This window comes from Bombyx mandarina, chromosome 26 (genome assembly GCF_030267445.1).
Source record: "Bombyx mandarina strain Sakado chromosome 26, ASM3026744v2".
In the NCBI taxonomy this organism is placed as follows: Eukaryota; Metazoa; Arthropoda; class Insecta; order Lepidoptera; family Bombycidae; genus Bombyx; species Bombyx mandarina.
The window spans coordinates 2,037,510-2,046,654 of NC_143232.1; the positions used below are offsets into that span (position 1 = coordinate 2,037,510).

The 9,145-nt window shown below is 39.7% G+C and overlaps 1 protein-coding gene across 2 annotated transcripts in view; it reads left to right on the plus strand.

Moving 5' to 3' along the window:
• Positions 1-3,787, plus strand: part of Osi3 (Osiris 3) — a 31,288-nt gene extending 27,501 nt beyond the window's left edge. The window contains exon 5 of one of the 2 annotated variants that reach the window (XM_089738831.1): positions 3,279-3,787. In XM_089738831.1, coding sequence (XP_089594957.1) covers positions 3,279-3,299 — 21 coding nt within the window. In that variant the 3' untranslated portion in view covers positions 3,300-3,787. The remainder of the gene's footprint in view (positions 1-3,278) is intronic. The other variant, XM_089738829.1, reaches the window with a different exon arrangement.
• The last annotated feature ends 5,358 nt before the right edge of the window (positions 3,788-9,145 follow it).

The window sequence follows — 9,145 nt, forward strand, 5'->3', positions numbered from 1 at the left end:
GCTGAACGTCTGATTACTTACTTATCCGTGCTGCCATATCGCTCTCCCGCATTAGTCTTCGAACCATAACTAGACTTCGAAGAGTTGGGCGGTATTTTTTGCTGCTTTTCCTTTATTGATCCTGATGTATGCGCGTACGAACATAAAGACATGGTGCTTCCGGGGATGCACTTATTCCTTTCTTTTCTAAAGCTCCTATTGTGGGTCGCTACACTGAAACATACATTAATTGAGTGGATCAGATCGCATCTTCGCAGCAGTTTTGATAACATGCGCCCCTGAGTTAACACCTCTCTTATATCACTAAGAGGGTTCCGTCTTCGTTGAAGAAAGACCACCTACTTTATCCTCGAGAAGGGTGACTGGTCGGACCCTTCGACTCACGTGCTTATCGCTATAATCTTCTTACCTTGATTTACTTGGCTTCCAAGTTGATTGAGCTAATAATAAATACGCTACTCATGAAGTATCTTGAGGTTCACCAGTTGATCAGTAAAAATGCCGCCAACTTCTTGTATACCTCACTCACCGTTGAGCGAAGCTTTGGGGACCAAGGGCGGGGCTCTCGCTGTGATTCTTGATATCGTAAAGGCCTTCGACAGGGCCTGGCACTTCTGTCAAAGCTAACAGCTTACGGAATCTCCGAGAAATTCTGGAAGTAGATCGCTAGCTTTTTGAATTACCAAAGCATCACAATCGTCGTCGATGTTTGCTGCTCCGATACCATGACCATCAACGCTGGCATTGCACAAGATTGCGTGCTCTACCCCACGCTTTATCCTATATATTGTTACGCGCTGAAGTTAGGGATAAATAAAAAAATCTACCGAAGTGCAACCTAAAACTGTATACAACACTTAGAACACTTAACAAACACTTTAAAATTAGCAATTCAATTCTCCCGCTTAGCTTCAGGTCATCCGTTCGCTGTTTCACTTCGAGTAATTCCGAGTTCCGTTCACTAACTGATTGCGTGCCATCTCTGCAACGCTTTTGTAGTCGATACGACATCCCTAGAATCGTCGAGAACATTCCTCACAAGTCGAGTACCTTCGATGTGTGTTTCCTCTATCTGGCAATAGATGGCGTTGTACTTCTCAAGTGTTCTAGATCCTTCTATATTCGTTCGGTTATTCGGCGATAGATGGCGTTTTAAGGCATGGATGACAGCACGAAGGACGTGCGATATTTCGGCTAATGGGCTTCTCTCGAAGCGTGGTGCTGGAGAGACGATCAAAACTTGTGTCAGATGTAGAAAACTCTCTGGACTGAATCTTCGGGTGCATTAAAGATTAACTACAATTCACTCCGCTTTAAACTTTACTCTAAAATTTCTAAAATTTAACAAAACGCAAAAATGGACAGTGCGCAGTCCACAGTAGTTGAGAAACACTGGTCTAGATTGCTCTACCGACACTACAGAAAGCATTCCGCAGCGCAATGCACCACTAACAACGACCCAATCCTTATGCACAATTTCAACTGATTTTAAAAGTCCTCGATCCTTTCACCTTCATTCTTGGTAGCTTTGAACACTTCACTCCGCAAAATAGTTTCACTACACTAACTAACATGTGTATATGACTCTGCAAATCCAAAGATCAAAGTTCAGTGTAATAAGTACCCGCTATAAATACATAACTAGTTAGAGCGCACAGGAAATTTATTAAGATAAATTTCTCATTAGCTTACTGAAAGTCCCACAACTCTTTGGGCTTAATGTTTTAACTGTGTTATGATTTTACAACGATAATACTATGCTTTACTTATACTGCTTCTGCTGAGTACAGCACAGAATGCTTAGTTATGTTTATAACTAAAGGTAGGACCTCTTGCGAGTCCGCACGGGTAGGTACCACCACCCCGCCTATTTCCGCCGTGAAGCAGTAATGCGTTTCGGTTCGAAGGGTGGGGTAGCCGTTGTAACTATACCTTAGAACTTATATCTCAAGGCGGGTGGCGAATTTACGTTGTAGATGTCTATGGGCTCCAGTAACCAATTAACACCAGGTGGGCTGTGAGCTCGTCCACCCATCTAAGCAATAAATAAATAAATAAACTGCTTCTTAACACTCTATCCTTGTCTAACAAATATCGTAACTAATTAGCTTCGTGTATTCGGGCGTGACTTTTGTGTCATCGTGGCCTAAAGAATAAGTGTTCGAATCCCACGGGCCACACCAATTTTCCTAATGAAATACGTACTTAACAAATGTTCACGATTGACTTTCACGGTGAAGGAATAACATCGTGTAATAAAAATCGAACCCGAGAAAATTATAATCAGAATAACTCTTGGTGAAAGTCTTAGTGCCCACGGGTAGGTTTTTGACAAGCACACGGTCTTGCATACATCTTTAACCAAACAAATTACAAAATGGATAATATTATGAGATCAAATAAATCTAAGTTTTCAAGATAGTGATTATGGTTGAATTTCGATCACTTCTGGAAAGTATAGGTCTACCAGGATCTGATGGCAAAAAGGGAAAAAAGAAATTGACGCTAGCAATACTGGGAAAATTGGAGTAAAGCGTTTTGATACTTTTTTTTCTTATAGCGGCTGATTCTGTTTGTGATACATGCAAATAGAAAAATTTATGCAATGATCATGGATAATGTTTGAAAATCTTACTGTGGCGAATGTGGGGTTCGAAATTTAGATGAAAACTCCAATGACTCTGTTCATGAATTTATTAATTAGTTATCGGCTATCAGAACTTGAAAATGGTTCCAAATACTGCACATCCATAAAAGTCTTAATCGGAAGAGGAAGACGACGAAGTCGCAGTATTTTTTCCACCTTTCTTCTTTTTACCGGGCGTGCTAAATACGCCTCTGTTAGATCTGACTTCAGCAACAATTCGTCTTAAAACACATAAAATAAACCAAAGTTTAGTATGCATAATATACACGAAAATGCAATAAACCAAAGTATCAAGACGTGTCATTCCTACTAACCAGTCAACGCTTGCACGGCTCAATATCGATGATTGTATTTGGTCTGCACCTTGTTCATTAAGTATTCTTTGATAAACATTGGAAACAATATTTCTTGCTTGCGATCGAAGAGGTTTCTTCGACATTTTCACCACTCTCTAAAGGAAATTTGAAGCCAAACTAAAAACAATTCCTCGAAATTTCAGTTTTGACAGCTGACATTTTTTTGTGTTGCCATATTATGAAAATCGCTATTTTTTTTTACTTTTTTTTTTGTCATCAGATTCTGGTAGACCTATAGTAATAACTGTTACATTAAAATTTATATCCAATTTCAGACTATCGTCAAAAAGGATTAATCGTGACGGCGGACAGGTTGCAGCTTCCACACGGATAACGTGAATCAGAGATCTATTACACGATTTTTGGGAATCGAGCCATATGTATGGTTTTGAACAAGAAATGTACTTGTACATTCAACACGAAAGAAACACCGTCTAATCGTTTTTGTTAGTTTTTGAAGTGACATTAACGTTTGACGTTGTCAAATTTTACAAGCTGTCAAATTTAAAAATGGAATTATGAGGTACAAATCGTGACAGAAATAGTGTAATAGCTCGATTGCCAGTGTAAAAAAAACATTAATTGTTAACTCGATTTCTGAGGTACCCACGAGCACTGTAAATAGCACTAATTTATTTATTTATTTAATAGCTAACAGTTAAATTATATTATGTATCGCTGCTCCGCATTTAAAGATACTAAGTATTAGTCTTAAAGTAATTGAATTAGCATAGTTAACGCATTGTTACAGCTGTGTACTAATGTTTTGTTGTTAATTAAATTGAATTATTATAACTAGTCTCGTTGATTATTAACCTAATAAATTATTAACCCTTGGCCTGATTAAGTCTGATTAAGCTTGTTGCGGGATCCAAAACACTTAGCTTTCCTTTGGATTGCGAGAGCCTAATCGTTCAGACTTTTAGCGTAGTAGCCTCTGTAGACCTTGACTGCACAGAAGAAGCTGCAGTTGGAATGATGTATCCATAACTAAACTAAAAGGTATGAGCAATAAATCTGAACTGACATCATAATAGCTTTACGTAATCCATAAAAGTAATTCTGGTATATGTTTACTAATTCTCAAATATTCTCGATGCTGTAATCATAGATTGAGGTAAAAATACACGAAATGTCTCAAACAGCCCTCGGCTGCTTCCGGTAAGGGCTCGGATTGAAAATAAATCGAATTATTGATGCGGGTCGGACACCTTACAGCTTTATATTACTGAGTTCCTTGGGTAAAATGTACGATATCTTGATCCTTTCGATATTTATAAGTCGCACTCCGACACGACAAACGAAGCCAAAATGTGCCACCTAGTGGATGGGAGCTGCTCATCATCAGCTTCGGTTGGTGTCCTTCGGCAGAGTCGAGGTATCAATGCTCGAGTGGAATAGAGACACATTCGTTGTCTAACGCTTTCTCAGTGGGTCGCATTTCCGATCCGGTAGTAGGTTTTTTATTTTTTATTTTATTGCTTAATTGGGTGGACGAGCTCACAGCCCACCTGGTGTTAAGTGTGTTAACTGGAGCCCATAGACATCTACAACGTAAATGCGCCACCCACCTTGAGATACAAGTTCTAAGGTCTCAAGTATAGATACAACGGCTCAAACGCTTCAAACTGAAACGCATTGCTGCTTCACGGCAGAAATAGGCAGGCTGGTGGTATCTACCCGTGCGGACTCACAAGAGGACCTACCACCAGTAAATTTTGCGAAACACTGCTCTTGCTAGGGCCAGTGTTAGCAACACCTAGTGGTTTGAGCGCCGTGAGCTCACCTACACGTCAAGACGAATCTGAAATAGCCTCTTAAGGCTATCAGCATAGTAAGGGAAAAACAGTAGCCTGACTTAGGAAGAGTGAACACGTCTTGGAACTGTCATCGTTTCATGCTGCGCAATCTCTTTACACGATTACCGACCACACGTCCACTATGTCGAGAAATAATGAAGATATCGGCACATTCTGCAACTTAGACTTTATGACTACTTTTGCATATTGTGGTGAATACCACCGTACGCCTTTTTTGCGATAAGCTGTTTTTTTGAATGCAGAAAATAGTATAATTGAGAATTTGGTTTCATGTCTCTCAGCTCAAGGTCGCTCAGCGAGCCATAGAAAGAGCCATGCTTGGAGTTTCTCTGAAGAATAAAATCCGGAATGAGGTTATTCGACAGAGAACTAAAGTCATCGACATAGCTCAAAGAGTCAGCAAGCTGAAGTGGCAGTGGGCTGGCCATATATGCCGTAGGACTGACGATCGCTGGAGCAGACGGGTCTCGAGTGGAGACCGCGCAGCGGAAGACGTAACGTGGGACGCCCCCTGGCTAGGTGGTGCGATGACCTGCAAGCGGTGGCTGGCAAGAAGTGGATGAGAAGAGCCGTAGACCGGGCTCAGTAGTGTGGATTGGGAGAGGCCTATGTCCAGCAGTGGACGACTGTTGATGATGATGATGATGATGATGACAGTGGGGTGCTGACTTTTTTTTCTCAGCCCTCGGATATCCACTGTTGGACATGTCTCCCAAGGTTTGCCACTATAATCGGTCTAGTGCAATCCATATTCAGTGGTGCTGATTGGCCTTCAGGTGCATGGTATATCAAAAAAAAATGTCTACTGACCCATAATACTATTCGGATAAAGATAAAGTCACCCAAATACGATTTTAAAAGATCCAATTTGATTGATTCTCGGCTATGGAAGCAACACAGTCAGCCGGATTATGCAAGCTTAACTCGCTAGACAATCGTTTCTCAAAACACGCCCTTATATCTCAAGACATAATGGTCAAAATGGTTTTGGCAAAAGCACTAAATCGGAAAATGTAAATGGGGATTCAATTATTGAAAAGGGAAAATTTTCGAATCTTGTAGAGAAACTCTACAAATTTAAATGGAAAAGTCCTGTTTAATTACGTCATTCAGCGTTGTGTTGTTTAGATAATATTATGTAAAGTTTCGTACTTGATAATTTTGGTACCTGAAATTTTAATACCTCACCTACCGGTTTTAACCGGTGGTAGGACCTCTTGTGAGTCCGTGCGGGTAGGTACTACCACCCTGCCTATTTCTGCCGTGAAGCAGTTATGCGTTTCGATTTGAAGAGTGGAGCAGCCGTTGTAACTATACTTGAGACCTTAGAACTTATATCTCAAGGTGGGTGGCGCATTTACGTTGTGGATGTCTATGAGCTCCAGTAACCACTTAACACCAGGCGGGCTGTGAGCTCGTCCACCCATCTAAGCAATAAAAAAAATTAAAAACATGATCACGGTCGTTTCCCACAACATATTTTGCCCTTAAGCATTATATTACTAAAATCAATGTCATAGTAATAATTAAAAAAATAAAAGACAAAATTTAAGTCTCAAATTAAATACGGTACGTAATTTATGTAATCGATATTTGTCAAAGTCAACCTCTCTGATACGTTATGTACAATTGAAAGTGGTAAACAAGAAGTTGCCAACATTTAATATTTAATATACAGTAATATTTTTTTTTATTAAAATAGAACTTTTTTAATGCAGGGAAGAGAGTTTGTTGTTAGAGCAATAAGTGACTACTTTTTCCTAGCACGAAACTTAATAATATGCGAAAATGATTAATTTTTACTGGTGGTACGACCTCTTGTGAGTCCGCACGGGTAGGTACCACCGCCCCGCCTATTTCTGCCGTGAAGCAGTAATGCGTTTCGGTTTGAAGGGTGGGGCAGCCGTTGTAACTATACCTTAGAACTTATATCTCAAGGTGGGTGGCGCATTTACGTTGTAGATGTCTATGGATTCCAGTAACCACTTAACACCAGGTGGGCTGTGAGCTCGTCTACACATCTAGGCAATAAATAAAAAATGTATTTGTTTTATTCATGCTAGATTTCTCCATAATTAATAATCAATAAGTTTGAATCAATACCTATGTACTTCCACAAAGCGGCGCGACACGATAATCCTCTTGTTGTGACCGCCGCTAATTACTTATCCGATCTCGGTACTTTTAGGCCCCTCAAGCACCGGTCACTGTCCTCGTCGAACTCGTCAATTACGACGAAAAGTTCGACGAGTGAACTAACCCAATAGACACAGCCTTCTGAGTTTCTCGCCGGATCTACTCAATGCAAATTCTCTCAGGTTGAGCCCGTGAGCTCGCTTACCCCTCCGAAAGTAGAGGGAATAGCCCCTTACGCTACTAGCGAATAGGTAGGGGGGAAAATGGAATCTTCTACAAAATCTTCCTAATACGGCTAGCGGTTTCGTATATAATTCAATTTCAACAAATAGATTAATTTCTTGATACTCCCTCTATAGTCACTGCGATGAAACTACACTGAAAACGAATACTTCCTAATTATTTAAGCCGTACTTTTAATGACCTTGAAAAGTGTTGTGTTCTTATCGGCGCCCTCTAAAGAATGAAACATATGTGTACACGTATCGAGCGATGTGACTGTACCGGCGTTAGAGGTACCACCTAATGAAATACGCACGCTTAACTCGTGTTCACAAATATAACCCGAAAAAATTATAAACTGCGTAATATCTGCTGGTATAACTTATGACTCCACGCGGAGTTACGACGACCATACGTAGTTTCGCTGCGAAACATCAATGCGTTCCTATTTTGAGGGACTAGAGAACCTACAATTGAGACTTGACCCATATCTCAAGTTGGGTGGTGGCATTTGGGTGAAATCTATGTTCTCCAGTAACCATTTACCACCAGATAGGCTGAGAGCTCGTTCACTTGTCTAGGCTATAAAAATAGAAACTCATTGCATGAATTGTCGAGCCAATGACAAAAAAATTGTCAAAAAGATTTATGCTTCCAATAAATTTGAATAGATGGATTGTGGTCTCTCGCATAGCCCCATCCAACCGAATGAAAACAGATGTTTGTGAAATATATCTCCTTTGATTTATTCGAGATTTATCTAAAAATATTATTTCTTCGAATTTCACTAGCGATATTTTGATTGCAACTACGGTGCTCAAATGTTTCTATACCGTTTTAATGAGATTTGATTCTAAGAAAATAATAATCGATTGCTTAATTAATACTAGAGGTCCCGCAGTAGTCGAAATTCGACTATAATTAATTGGAATTGTAAGTTTGTATACTATTATGATTGTATTTTATACTTCTATAATCACAAATTCCGCCAAGACTACACTATAAAAAATATTAACAAAGACAAACAATATTTAATCTATTCTCAATTTGACAACAGACGTCAAGAACAAAAGTTTGACAATAAATAGTATGCATGCGTGTGTGCGTCAAATACATAGTATGTAGTGTGTGTAATGTTTTCTTTATTGATTTAATGTCTCTTTTATGCATTATTTAAAAAAAATATTAGCATTGTGCACTTCTTCTCTATATTCTCTATAAGTGTGCAAAATTTCATACTCCTCCATCCGTGCAATTTTCGTAAAAAGGGATACAAAGTTTTTGCTTCACGTATTAATATATATTAAAATATGTTTTAGTAATATTAATGTTGCAAATCAATTTGCGATGCTTTGTTTCATTTGATTAATTCAACGGTGGAAAGGCGAAATTTCAGCCATGATAATGTGAGATAATGATAATACTACTATTAGTAGTAGGTTCGTCCTCGCACAGATCACCTTCCACAGCGTCAGACCAGGGAGGGATACTTGGACCTCCTTACAGGGCACCCCTCCGGCACTCCCACCTACACCCGCTTCACAGCTGCTCGATCCACACCACATATCCAAGCCACCTGATCCTCCACACATTCACCTCTACATTTAGCTCACCAAAAATAGGGAGAGATAGCTACTTTAAAATAGAAGATTCGATCTCATCCAAGTGTGGCATTGACTTTGTGAAGTATTGTTACGCTGGTAAGTGTAACGCCATCTATCGCCGAATATCCGAATGAATTTCAAACATTTAGGACGCTCAATAAGTATAACGCCATCTATTGTCAGATAGCGGAAACGCACATCGAAGGTACTCGACTTGTGAGGAATGCTCTCGACGATTCTAGGGATGTCGTATCGACTATAAAAGCGTTGCAAAGATGACACGCAGGTAGTTAGTAACCGGAATTACTCGAAGCGAAACAACGAACGGATCACCTGAAGCGAAGCGGAAGAAGTGAATTA